The sequence below is a fragment of the Mytilus trossulus genome, chromosome 11 (genome assembly GCF_036588685.1).
Source record: "Mytilus trossulus isolate FHL-02 chromosome 11, PNRI_Mtr1.1.1.hap1, whole genome shotgun sequence".
Classification (NCBI taxonomy): Eukaryota; Metazoa; Mollusca; class Bivalvia; order Mytilida; family Mytilidae; genus Mytilus; species Mytilus trossulus.
The window spans coordinates 45,684,646-45,699,006 of NC_086383.1; the positions used below are offsets into that span (position 1 = coordinate 45,684,646).

General features: G+C 33.1%; 1 protein-coding gene across 1 annotated transcript in view; it reads right to left on the reverse strand.

Annotated features, from left to right (window-relative positions):
• Positions 1 to 4,533: 4,533 nt before the first annotated feature.
• The window catches only part of LOC134691185 (protein cereblon-like), a 30,258-nt gene continuing 20,430 nt past the window's right edge, over positions 4,534 to 14,361 (reverse strand). Inside the window, exons 5-6 of the mRNA XM_063551509.1 lie at positions 14,138 to 14,220; positions 4,534 to 5,635 (exon numbers count right to left, since the gene is read on the reverse strand). Coding sequence (XP_063407579.1) covers positions 5,592 to 5,635; positions 14,138 to 14,220 — 127 coding nt within the window. The 3' untranslated portion in view covers positions 4,534 to 5,591. The remainder of the gene's footprint in view (positions 5,636 to 14,137; positions 14,221 to 14,361) is intronic.

Consider the following 14,361-nt stretch of genomic DNA (forward strand, 5'->3'; position numbering starts at 1 on the left):
AAAATTGAACTGTTATTTTAATTTGAGAGTTAAGTTATGTTGATCTGTTATTTGATTTTGTATCTAATAAACATGACCATCTTCTTAATACATTAATATAAGTCCGACCGTATGAGTATTTTGAAAAAGTACGCATACGGTCCAGACCGTACGCGTACGGTCAAAATACTCATACAGTCTGGAACATTTACACGTTCAATAGAAAACCACATCCATGTATCTTATGTTCTGGGCGTAGCTTCAAACAAGGTCTCTCTTTGTTGTTGATGACCGGCCACATACTAGTATAATATTTTACATAATATTTCTAGTAAGGCTTTACGGAACAATTGGTTATCTTCGTTGTTGTTATCAAAATTTTTTGAAAAGTCGAATGTTGAAGCTTGGTGTGAGTTATTGTACTGATTTCTCTCTTACTACCATTCAAAATATTATAAACAACATGACAGTCTTTTCCACTGAACCACAACCTGTTTACTCTTAACAGTTTTTCCTAGTTATCATATGGTGTTCCTGCTGCTAAGGCTTCAACACTGGACCACAACCTGTTTACTTTTATACTTGGCACCAGCGTTTTCCTAGTTTCCATATGGTGTTCCTACTGCTTAGTCTTTTCCACTGGACCACAACCTGTTTACTCTTACTAGGCACCAGCGTTTTTCCTAGTTATCATATGGTGTTCCTGCTGCTTAGGCTTTTCCAATGGACCACAACCTGTTTACTCTTACTTGGCACTACCGTTTATCCTAGTTTCCGTATGGAATTCCTGCTGCTAAGGCTTCAACACTGGACCACAACCTTTTTACTCTTACTTGGCACCAGCGTTTATCCTAGTTTTCGTATGGTGTTCTTGCTGCTTAGTCTTATCCACTGGACCACAACCTGTTTACTCTTACTAGGCACCAGCGTTTTTCCTAGTTATCATATGGTGTTCCTGCTGCTTAGGCTTTTCCAATGGATCACAACCTGTTTATTCTTACTTAGCACTGCCGTTTATCCTAGTTTTCGTATGGAATTCCTGCTGCTAAGGCTTCAACACTGGACCACAACCTTTTTACTCTTACTTGGCACTAGCATTTATCCTAGTTTTCAAATGGTGTTCCAGCTGCTTAAGCTTTTCCACTGCACCGCAACCTCTTTATTCTTACAAGGCATTGACGTTCATCTTAGTTTTCATACTGCTTAATATTTAGTTTTCTAAAGGTTTTAACGACTATGCTGGTCATCATTTGATTTTTTGCGCTTTTGGTTAAAATGTTGCCTGTTCTTCTATCAGGCCCAATTACTACGTTTCAATATTCTATTCTCTTTCAAAATATAAACCATAATTAATGACTGGGGCGTTTCCTCGAAGAAGTAATTTGAGCATGTTTTATGTTTTGATGACCAATTCCACAGTGTTTCATCTGAACTTACTTTTTTACCAAGTAGTAAAATATATCAGGTATTTTCCGTTGAATCAATGGTCAACTTCACGAATGGATAATTTCTAATAATCCAGATGTGAGCAAATATCATAATTTAATATATGGAAATATTGATAACTTTTAGAACATAATTTTAGTCAAACACCAACATAGAGTCATATGAAATATAAGTGAAAAGAGATATATTTTGATGTTAATTTGTTTTTGTTTTTATTTTCCCTGTATTTCCATAAGTAAATTAAACTTTTTCATAATAGTTGTTAAGGGACACTAGCGGTCGTCAAATTTATGTTCACCGATTTGACATTTATCAAACTATCAAAAGTCTAAAATACGCAATTTACAGGGCATGGTCATGCTAATACGTAGCTTCGTTTCTTGTGCATTTTAGTCTAGACGCCATCTAATTAAATATCGATGTGACATCAAAATTCATCTGATGACCATATAAGCGAGGTAAAAATAGATATAGATTGAAGTTCACACGGATATTGATTTAATAAGGTCGAATTATTCACTTGCAAGTGAATAATTCATCATCCATGTTTCTTACCTTATTTTGAAAAAAATGAACCATATACTGGGTGCTAAAAGCGAATAATTATTAAACTATTGCACTTTCATTACATTCTCTGTAACCTTTGTACTTGAATGGTTTTATGAGAATAAACTATCTATCTATTAATGATTGAACAAAAAAATCATATATTATAATTTTTTTATACATCTCGTAGCTGGTGGCCTTTTAAATTATTTGGTATATCAATGGTTTTCTTTCAGAATAATTTAACACGTCTATTACTTTCGTCCATGTGTGTTTTCTTCTTTGTTTCATTATAGTTTTCTTATTGCACTAACGATGTGCGGTTGCCAAACAAATTTACTAAAAATATCATGGTTATTGTCACTGCATACAGCAAATATTGAATTTTTTTTTTTATGAATTCCAACAAAATTTGTAGAGAAAAACACCATGCTGTCATTTATAGATCAAATGTGGATATACATCAGCACCGCACATAATGACATCCTACCGTCACTATAACTAGTAGTCGCTTTAGCCAACCATGCATGACAAAGATAACAAAACCACTGGTACTGCCATGAAGAAAGAAAGGGCCGGTCTGATCCTACAACAAATGAAGGAACAAAACACTTAAAACTGTAGCAAAAACAGCATGCTAAAATTCTTATAATGATTTTTATAACAAACATAATCTCAACAGATTGCACAACAAACTTGAAACGTTTCTGTAGCTTAACCAATAACAGTGGAGTGATCCCTTTATAGCAACATATGGCATAACATATTCTGAACCAATGGCAAAAGGCAACATCTTGAACAACCAATTAGCATGTGTTTATCTCCAACGAACCATAAGAAAACAGAAATAAAACGCATGTCCGGGCTCAGCATGATAAGATTGCCGAGGTCGAACCTGACCCCTTAGCGTAAGTTTCGACACAATTTTCAAGCTTGAAACTGTTTGAATTTAGATTGTGATCAAAATCGAAATATACTATAGGTTTCTGGCACAAAATAAACGTGGTCTATCTTATATGTTGGAACTGGAGTTGTTATACAAGTCTGGTAACTTTAGTTTATTTCATGGATCACTTTTTATATCATCTGGAAACCACATTTGTTGCAAACAATCAAGGATCATTATGTAATGCGAAAAAGTCAGATGTCCAGCGTTATTCTTAATTCATTGGAACCAACAACTCAATTTCAAGAAGCCGATAATGATGGTGGATGGCAAATTAATGAGGATGAAAAGATGATAATGGTGGATGGCTACTTTACGTGGATGAAGAGATGATAATGGTGGATGGCTACTTCACGTGGATGAAAAGATGAAGATGGTGGATGGCTACTTAACGTGGATGAAAAGATAAAACTAACATATATTAAACAGAAACATGAACAAAACTAGTATCACTTTCATTCAAGCAGGAGTATAATATTCCTTAAAATAACATTTTTAATTATTCATTTTTATTTGTAACCTCTTCCATAAAAAATGAGTACCTATACAAATATATAAACGCTATTTTAACAACAAAGGATTTCAAATATGCACCATCACTGAGTATAAAACTCATTTCATAAAAAAAATAAACATATTCAAATTCATGATACAAAATTACATAAAAGCAGTATAATCACAATATTTCATAAAAATCTACATGGATTCAGAGAGAAAGACTAAACTACACATATAACATAAACAAGACAAGAAATCAATTTTATCATTTTATACAGTTTACAGGTACACAATTATGTGGAGTCAACAGTATACATAAAAATAACAAGTTAAAACATAGATCTTACTTTAAATAGTTGACAGTAACAATATATTGTCTTCTTAGTTAATATTCTAAACAGAGCCAACATTACCATGATCTGTATGATAAACAATGAAATTAAATTATTATTCTGTGAATTGCTACTCTCTTATTAACCTGTATACATATGTCCTTCAATAAAAAAAAAACATCTTTTAAAAAATGTATTATTTGTAAAGAAAATAAATAAAACGTTTTGTACATAATTTCTAATATTCTAATTCTAAAAGATGCACTGTCATAGATTATCTACAATATTTGTGAGTCCTTAGTTAGAAAAAAAAATGTATATAAAGGCAACAGTAGTATACCAATGTTCAAAACTCATAAATTGATAGACAATATAGATAGATATACCATCAAAACCAAGTTATATAAATAACAAACAAGAATGTGTCCATAGTACCCCACTTGCACAATCCTTTTCTATGTTCAGTGGTCTGTGAATTGTTGATTGGACTTCAACTTCTCAAAAACTACTCTAACAAAAAATTTTCCCCTGAAGCAGGACAGATGGATGTATAAACAGACGCATGGACTAAACAACATCATGCTCCCTAGGTGGGGCATAACAAAAAACACCATTACACTATTAGTTTCAGATAAGGATGAAGGTATGGTACCATTAAAAGTTTTTTAAACGCGCTGCAATTGTTTGCAACTGTCCTATTAAAGTAAGGAATTTGATTTTCACAACTTGTCCTTTATTGATTTATTCATACTTGTTTCTTGTTTCACGTTTTTATTTATAGATTAGACCTCTGTTTTTCCCTTTTGAATGGTTTTACACTAGTAATTTTTGGAGACCTTTATACCTGGCTGTTTGGTGTGAGCCAAGACCCTACTTTGACCTATAATTGTTTACTTTTATAAATTGGCACTTGGATAGAGATTGTCTAATTAGCACTCATACCACGTCTTGTTATATCTATGAAGACTTGACATAAAACCAGCACAGTCAAGGTGGTTGACATGAAAATGTGGCGGTTTAAACGAGTTTTAAGAGATCAAAACTCTCCCCATTTTGAACCAATACTAAAATTTAGACGTCAAACAATATATGATTCATATTGCTATTTCAACCTTAATATTTGCATGTGTCAAAAAACGATCTTACCATAACAGCAATATTCAAAAAACATTCAGAACTTTATTTCTAACAAAAATATATTGCACTTACAGACTTGATATTTAACACATATTTCTCATAGCACAACAAAAGAACATTTATCAAAATGATAACAGGTTTTTTAAATGGCACTGATAGGTACTATTTAACGTGTACAATCCGATTGAAACAATGTTTGAATTGCATAATTACCCTAGACTCAAAGCTGTAAATATGATATCAGAATTAGCTATAATGTCTCACTTTATACCCTCCTTATTTTACATCTTGTCAATAAGTTCTTGTATTTCACCTATTTTGTAAATCATGTTCTCAGACTAAACAGATATTAATGTTTTTGTAAACTTCGATTTATTTCATGGATATTTTCAACTGAGATGAATTTGAAAATACTACAGACCTTTTTTTCATGAATGTCTATGATACCAAATTAACAGTGCATAATCAAGTTTTGCTAATCTTCTTTGGTTTATAGTTTCAGATATTTGTCAAGTTCTCCATTGCACTTCCCTTCAGTCACACCAATGCTCTATTCCATGTTGAACCACAAGGATGTGTTTTCTTACCAAGGATGCTCTATTTCTTTTTGTTAACATGAGAAGTCTTTTTCGATGACAATCAAAATGTTATTCAATAAATTGGTTGCAAATGTTGTTTCAATCACATTAATTTTCTTTATTCTATCATCAACTTCCATAGGCTTTTGGTATATGTATAATGGTCTGTGATTCTGAAAGTAATTTTTTTTTTTTATTACGTACAGATTCCAATGTTCTATGAATCCTCAAGAAGTCCATAAATTTAATTAATGGCCATACCTGTCTTATGACCATTATATTTAGTAGGTGAATGCAACAAAATGGTGTATCATGGTTAGTTGTTTTTGTGCATTTAAGGAAACAATTTCAGGTCTCTTAATGCACTTCTACAAGACAATTTGCTCCACAATTATTATATGGCAAATACAGTCTTCAACAATAGTCAGGAGAATACACAACTGGCAACAGACAGTCTTCCTCATTTGACAGGGCAGTGAACAGCATGTAACATACAGCCTTCTTCAATATACAAGAATGGGATCAGAGGGCAACATACAGTCTTCCTCATTAGCTAGGACAGTAAATACAGGGCAACATTTGTAGTTACATATTGTGCTAGTGGCCTAATACGGTATATATGGGGTCAGTAAATTCCATATGGAGTGAGAGCGAAGTTCGAATTCCCATATGGAATTTACTGACCCCATAAATACCTTATTACGTCACAAGCACACTATGTAACGAATTTATCTTACCAACTATCTTAACAGGTAAAATTTAGACCAGTTAGCATTAACATGATTAAGAAACTTCTTCCTATGATCCTACAAAAACAGTACCAACAATGACAACTTGTTAATAGATTTAAATGTGTTTTATGAATTTATTTCACTTTAAAATCACTTTCTTCATTGGTTGAAACCTTTAAGATTTTTTCTCAGTACTGTTTTTTTTTTTAAAGGGATGTAACACCACCACTAACCTTGTATGAAATAAGCCCCTCCTCCGTATTACTTTATATGGAATATAAAGGGACGTAACTCCACTACTAATCCTACAGTCAGAAACCAGGTTGAAATAGAACAAAAGAATTGAAGCTCTTTGTTAGAGAAGGCGATAAATGTGTACTGTATTGTTTACTATAGTGACAATTTTTTTAAAAGTTAATAGAAACAAACACAATTGCAATTTTCTTCTCAATTACGAGGTGTTTTATTTCAAAAACACCATTTGCATAAGTTTTCAATTTATCTAGTACATAGTTAAGCAGAACAATTAGATATCAAGTCGACGACATGGGTATCTTTCAAGTTGGATGAAGAAAATGCATAACCTCCGATTTTTTTGAAAAAATTACCACTGACAGAAAACATATCAATCTATTAGTTCAGTAATTTTCGTGTCTGACCTTCCATTATGTGACTGAAGAAAAAATTCCAAAAAATAGGTAACAATTGTATCGAAAAGAGAAAATCGAGTGCACCTTTTTATGTTAGGGCGTGTTTGAGTTGAGTATTTTGTCTTTATATTGTACAAAGTAAGAATATTCATACATCGTCTCGCTTCAGATTCTATCATTTTTATATATTAAAGCTACAGGTTGACTTTATAACACAAAAAAATCAAAGTGCTAAAAGATGAAATTTATGGGTTAAGTGAAATACCTATCTAATGAGTCACAAAAACAGAGAAGGTGTGTTAGAATAGCTATTTTTTTTACTGAATGTACTTGACGACAGTCGTTCAAGTTGGATGATGATAATGCATATCTTCGAAAAATTCTAATTTTTTGTGTGTGATAACTAGAGTTTATAGTCTTCATACAATAAAAAAAAATCTAATCTGCCCTTCCACGAAATATTTAATTAGAATTTTTTAAAATGTTTATGAATTTTCGAAAATTCCACCTGACAACCAATCAGACAATAGTTTTAAGTTGAATCAATGCAGACAAGATTATTAACTGATGCTGATTAGCTAGTTGATATATTTGTCTTTAAAAATACATCTGACATTTAAGGATTGTAATGGTGCAATGTGGATAAATTTATCGGTTTCCAAGAGCAAAATTGGTAGTGCGTCATCCCTACAATGGCTTCTGTTTGTAGATTGTGAAAATGAACTGGCGTTATGGGGAGATAATTATGACGAAGTAGAATCATGACTGTATACGGTTTCCACGAGGACGCTTTTAAGCAATCATATTCCTAGAAATGTATAGGAGGTAAGATAAACAGTTTTTCCTCGATAGACAGGCAATGGAACAGAGGGCAACATACCATCTTCCTTTATAGACACGAGCGAGAACACTAAACCCGCACAGGAAGTTGTCTATGTGACTTTCCCCCCACATTGGACTAAAAACCAATAAGGTTTATCTATTCTACTCTACTAAAAAGAGCAAAAAACTCCAATAAATAGCCCTATTGTTTATGAATTTTTTCATATGAAATTTCAATTTGAAAATTATATATCTGGCATTATCAACTTTAAAATACTATTTATAACCATATTAGCCTGATATAGGGATCCATTTTTCTTCAAGTTTGTCACTGTTTTCAAACTCTTTTCTTCATTTAAAATGTGGGGCAACCCCTAAAACATTAAAATTTTAGTAGAAAGGTAAAGGATATGGTATATGTAGAATATTTTAGCAATACATTATTGGCAAGGTTTGGAGCAATTGTTGATGACATAATGTTTCATTATTTATGCAAAATTTAAGGTTCACCGACATAAATGACATCATATAAAAATACATCACTAATGACAAAATTTGAAAACACTACTTTTAACTGTCACAATTACACATTTCAACATATGATTTCATCAAGTTATTCCAATATTTTCACACAACTTTCACTAAAGTAATAAGTATGATTGATATATAGATGAAAAGAAAAAAAGATTGATGGACAAGAACATTCCACCTACCTAAGTATCCAAACACACACATTTTTACTTATTATGTAACCTTTGACTAAATTTCTTCTTTGAGTTTCAAAAACTTGTTCTCCTTGATTATGTTGCACATTCAATCTTTCACAGTTTCAAACATTAGAGTGATAATTGTTGTTAGTTGCAATATATCATATAAAACAAGATGTTGGATGATATTGCAAAAAAGGACCACTCCGCAACAAACCAAATGACTTTAACTAACAACTATAAACCAGCGTACAGCCTTCAACAATAATCAAAACTCATAATGCATAGTCAGCTATAAAAGGCTCGAAATGACAAATGTTAAACAATGCAATCAGCCTAATCTATGTACAAAATAATGAAATAAAAACAAATATGACATACAGCAACAAAAAGCCACCACTGAATTATAGACTTCTGACTTAGGAAAATCACGTACAGAATGTGGCGGACTTAACCATGTTTGAAGACAGCCTACTCTCTGCTGAGACAGTGATGTATTAAACAGTACAACATAGGAACAATATATCAGGTTTGATTTAGTTTATCATTTAGTTTCCTCCGTTGAATTACCCGTATATCAGGGACTTTTATAAGTTGATTAAAGGAATATATTTTGCTCATTGTTGAAGACCCTATAAATAAACTCATCAAAGAACCAAGTTAAAACTTATAGCTAACCTTCTACCTTTTTTAGTCTCTGATGGTGACATATCTAATTTGGACTCTTTTACTATCTTCTCAATTTTATAATATATTATAAATAGTGAAAGCAACAAGTACTAGAGTACTTGCTTGGAAGGAAGAGTAAAATAGTGCTCGCTTGGAAGGAAGTGTACTAGAGTACTTGCTTGGAAGGAAGAGTACTACAGTATTTGCTTGGAAGGAGTACTAGAGTACTGGCTTGGAAAGAAGAGTACTAGAGTACTTGCTTGGAAGGAATTAAGAGTACTAGAGTACTGGCTTGGAAGGAAGTGTACTAGAGTACTTGCTTGGAAGGAAGAGTACTAGAGTACTGGCTTGGAAGGAAGAGTACTAGAGTACTTGCTTGGAAGGAAGAGTACTACAGTATTTGCTTGGAAGGAGTACTAGAGTACTGGCTTGGAAAGAAGAGTACTAGAGTACTTGCTTGGAAGGAATTAAGAGTACTAGAGTACTGGCTTGGAAAGAAGAGTACTAGAGTACTGGCTTGGAAGGAGTACTAGAGTACTCGCTTGGAAGGAGGAGTACTAAAGTACTTGCTTGGAAGGAAAGAACTAGAGTACTGGCTTGGAAGGAAGAGTACTAGAGTACTGGCTTGGAAGGAAGAGTACTAGAGTACTGGCTTGGAAAGAAGAGTACTAGAGTACTGGCTTGGAAAGAAGAGTACTAGAGTACTGGCTTGGAAAGAAGAGTACTAGAGTACTGGCTTGGAAAGAAGAGTACTAGAGTACTGGATTGGAAGGAAGAGTAAAATAGTACTGGCTTGGAAAGAAGAGTACTAGAGTACTGGCTTGGAAAGAAGAGTACTAGAGTACTGGCTTGGAAAGAAGAGTACTAGAGTACTGGCTTGGAAGGAAGAGTAAAATAGTACTGGCTTGGAAAGAAGAGTACTAGAGTACTGGCTTGGAAAGAAGAGTACTAGAGTACTGGCTTGGAAAAAAGAGTACTAGAGTACTGGCTTGGAAGGAAGAGTAAAATAGTACTGGCTTGGAAAGAAGAGTACTAGAGTACTGGCTTGGAAAGAAGAGTACTAGAGTACTGGCTTGGAAGGAAGAGTAAAATAGTACTGGCTTGGAAAGAAAAGTTCTAGAGTACTGGCTTGGAAAGAAGAGTACTAGAGTACTGGCTTGGAAAGAAGAGTACTAGAGTACTGGCTTGGAAAGAAGAGTACTAGAGTACTGGCTTGGAAGAAAGAATAAAATAGTACTGGCTTGGAAAGAAGAGTACTAGAGTACTGGCTTGGAAAGAAGAGTACTAGAGTACTGGCTTGGAAAGAAGAGTACTAGAGTACTGGCTTGGAAGGGAGAGTAAAATAGTACTGGCTTGGAAGGAAGAGTACTAGAATACTGGCTTGGAAGGAAGAGTACTAGAGTACTGCCTTGGAAGGAGGACTAGAGTACTGGCTTGGAAGGAAGAGTACTAGAGTACTGGATTGGAAGGAACTAGAGTACTTGCACATCTACATATTCAGGATAGTATGCACATCTACATATTCAGGATAGTATGCACATCTACAATATTCAGGATAGTATGCACATCTGATAATATCAGCAATGGTGAATTATTGTACACCTTATTTTGCTGATCCTTTCTGCTATTTTCAGTTTCTCTCTATTTAATGAAAATTTGCCAAAAAATGAGTAATTTACTTTGTGATTCATGGGCAATTAATAAAAACTTCAGTGTCTCTCTATCTTTACAACTAGAGGCTCTAAAGAGCCTGTATGCCTCACCTTGGTTAAGTTGGTCTAAGTGCAAATATTCCGGACCATATGAGTATTTGAACCATATGCTTATGGTCATGACCATGTGCATATACTCATATTATGGTCTGACCATCATGACCATATGAGTATAGTAAAAAAATATGAGTATATACTCGTTTGGTTATTAACCAGCCAGACCATATGAGTATTTGGACCATATAGGTATCAAATATGCATCAGAATCATTTCAATAATACAATAAACTTTATAATTCAAAGGCTACAGAAACATTAAATATTGATGTTATAGTTAGTTGTCATCGCTAATTGCAATCGTGTACTTTTGTTTAGGGTGAAATTTATTTCCACACGGTACTAATCATTGTATCATACCTTTTCTGCATTTGCACGTTTTGGGCCAGGTGAGCATAAAAATGGGTAAAAATCGACTTTCAATCATTTGTCAATTGAGTCAACATATTGGAAGATCTTATTTAGATGATAACTTTTGTTATCAAAGACTCTCAATATCAACTAGTCTCCCCAAAAATGGGAAAGATCCTCTTTCAAAGTCAAAACTACAATCAGTGGTTAATTTGGGTCCTGTTAACTAATTCGTAAATCTCAATTTGCTAAACAATTTCTCCATTTTATTTATCAATAACAATTTTATACAATAACTGCAAGAAAAGGGTAACCATTGTCTCTCAAGCAGAATAACTCAAATAAGGGGTATATTGACTCTTTCAGTCATTTTTGTAATTAATATTTTAAACAAAAATTGCCTACTTTATTAAATCAAATAAGTATGAAACAATGAGAAATGAGAAAGAGGTATTCAATTCCTAATAATTTTGTGAACTTTAAATTTCATCACATAAGAGGTTCACATTGAAAAATAAAATGCTTCACTGAGCCCAACCTGATACAACCACAGAGGTTAAGAGAACAAATGCAATACTGTGCAACTGAACATTTTTGGAAACTTTTCAAAATTTCGGAAGTTCCCCAAAATTATTTTAACCACCCTTGGAGCAATAACCCAAAGAAACTCAATCCCAGCCTTTCCTTTGTAGTATGGAACCTTGTAGTATAATTTCAGAGAGATCCATACACTCAAACACAAGTTTTTGACTGGAAAATAGAAAAATGCTTCTTTTTGACCCCTTATTCTTCATGTTTGGGGCAATTAACCCCAAACTCAATCCTAGCCTTCCCTTTGTTATCTTGAACCATACACTTACACACAAGTTATTGTCCAGAAACTAGAACAAGAGGCTCTCAAAAGGCTGAATCGCTCACCTGAATTTTTTTGGTTTAATCTCTCATCAATGATTATTTTGGCTTTTCAATTTATTTAAATGTTCTTTGAATCGTCCTATTTTCTTCAAAAGCAAAAAAAAATCATTTTCTCCTATGTTCTGTTTTAGCCATAGGAGCTATGTTTCTTGACATACAAGGAAATGAAATATAAAATTTATACTAGATACTCTGAAACTCTGAAACTCATTTAGCCTAAGTTTGGCTGAAATTGATACAGCAGTTTCAAAGGAGAAGATTTTTTAAAGTAAGTCAACATGATGAACAAATTGTGAAAAAAGTCTTTAAAGGGCAATAACTCCTTAAGAGGTCAATTGACAATTTCGGTCCAATTGACTTATTTGTAGATCTTACTTTGCTTAACATTTTTGCTATTAACAGTTTATCTGTATCTATAATAATATTCAAGATAATGACCAAAAACTGCAAAATTTCCTTAAAATTACCAATTAAGTGGCAGCAACCCAACAATGGTTTGTTTGATTAATCTGAAAATTTCAGGGCTTATAGATCTTGACCTAATGAACATTTTTACCCCATTCCAGATTTGCTCTAAATGCTTTGTTTTTTGAGATGTAAGCCAAAAACTGCATTTGACCCCTATGTTCTATTTTAAGTAACGGCAGCCATGTTTTTTGACGGATCAAAAATCGAAGCACACACTTTGTGCAGGATAATCTAAGGAACAATCATGCTAAGTTTCATCCAAATCCATTCAGTAGTTTCAGAGGAAAAGATTTATTAAAGTTAGCAAATATGATGAACAAATTGTGAAAAATTGTCATTAAAGGACAATAACCCCTTTAGGGGTCAATTGACAATTTTGGTCATATTAACTTATTTTTGAGTTTTGAATTGCTGTACATTATTGCTGTTTACAGTTTATCTTTATCTATAATAATATTCAAGATAATGACCAAAAACTGCAAAATTTCCTTAAAATTACCAATTAAGTGGCAGCAACCCAACAATTGGTTGTTTGATTCATCTGAAAATTTCAGGGCTGATAGCTCTTGAGCTAATGAATATTTCACCCCATGTCAGATTTGCTCTAAATGCTTTCGTTTTTGAGATATAAGCCAAAAACTGCATTTGACCCCTATGTTCTATTTTAAGTAACGGCGGACATGTTTTTTGAAGGATCAAAAGTCGAAGCACACACTTTGTGCAGGATACTCTAAGGAACAATCATGCTAAGTTTCATCCAAATCTATTCAGTAGTTTCAGAGGAGAAGATGTTTGAAAAATTGTTAACGACGACAGACGACGACGATGACGACGGACGCCAAGTGATGAGAAAAGCTCACATGGCCTTTTAGGCCAGGTGAGCTAAAAATGCTTGTTGTGCAATTGAAGATTTCTTTCTCAATTTCCATTGCCCCTTTTTGGCCCTAAATTCTTAACTGTTAGCTCTATAACCCTTAAACTAGTTTCAAACCTCTTACTTGTGGAATTAAACATTGTGGTACAATTTCAGAGCCATTCAAATACTTATACACAAGCTATTGTCTTAAAACTAGATAAATGCTTGCTTTGGGCTCCTAATTCCCAAACCGTTTGTACCTTCATCCCCAACATCAATACAAACCTTTCTTTTATGGTATTGAACCTTTTTAAAAATTTCAGAGAGATCCCTTGACTTAGACTAAAGTTATTGCTCGACGCAGATGACACAGAGGACAAAATCACTCAGAGGACTCAGACAACATCATATCATTAAAAAAAAATTTGCCATTGTATAAAAATAACTCTTTTAGAAAATTACAAATTGTGACTCGGATGGAGAGTTTTCTGATTGGCACTCATACCACATCTTCTTCTATCTATAAGTTATACCACAGTGTGTCATTTTTAGTTCCAGCAGATAAGAATTTTGGAGTGGCTCAACAGTTGCTTTATTTCAGATGATTTAATTTCTTCAAAATTAGTTGTCTAAACATCATAATATTCTAAAGTGTAAGCTGATAAAATTTATAATTTCATATAAATAAGTTCTCTATACAATCCATGCAATGAGATTTAATTATTCATGAAAACCTACCTATATCTTCTAATAAATTCTGTAAAATTAAACCAATAAATGATTTAGGTTTCTGAGATTCAAGTCCTACATATGAATATAACCTGAAAAATAAAAGAAATCTTTAAGTTTGATAGCTCAAAGCTGTAACTTATCATGTGTTAACTATATAACAAATATCTTCAAGCATGACAAAAAAAGTTTAGAAAACTGATTATTTTAGTGATTTTTTTAAGTCCAAGGAC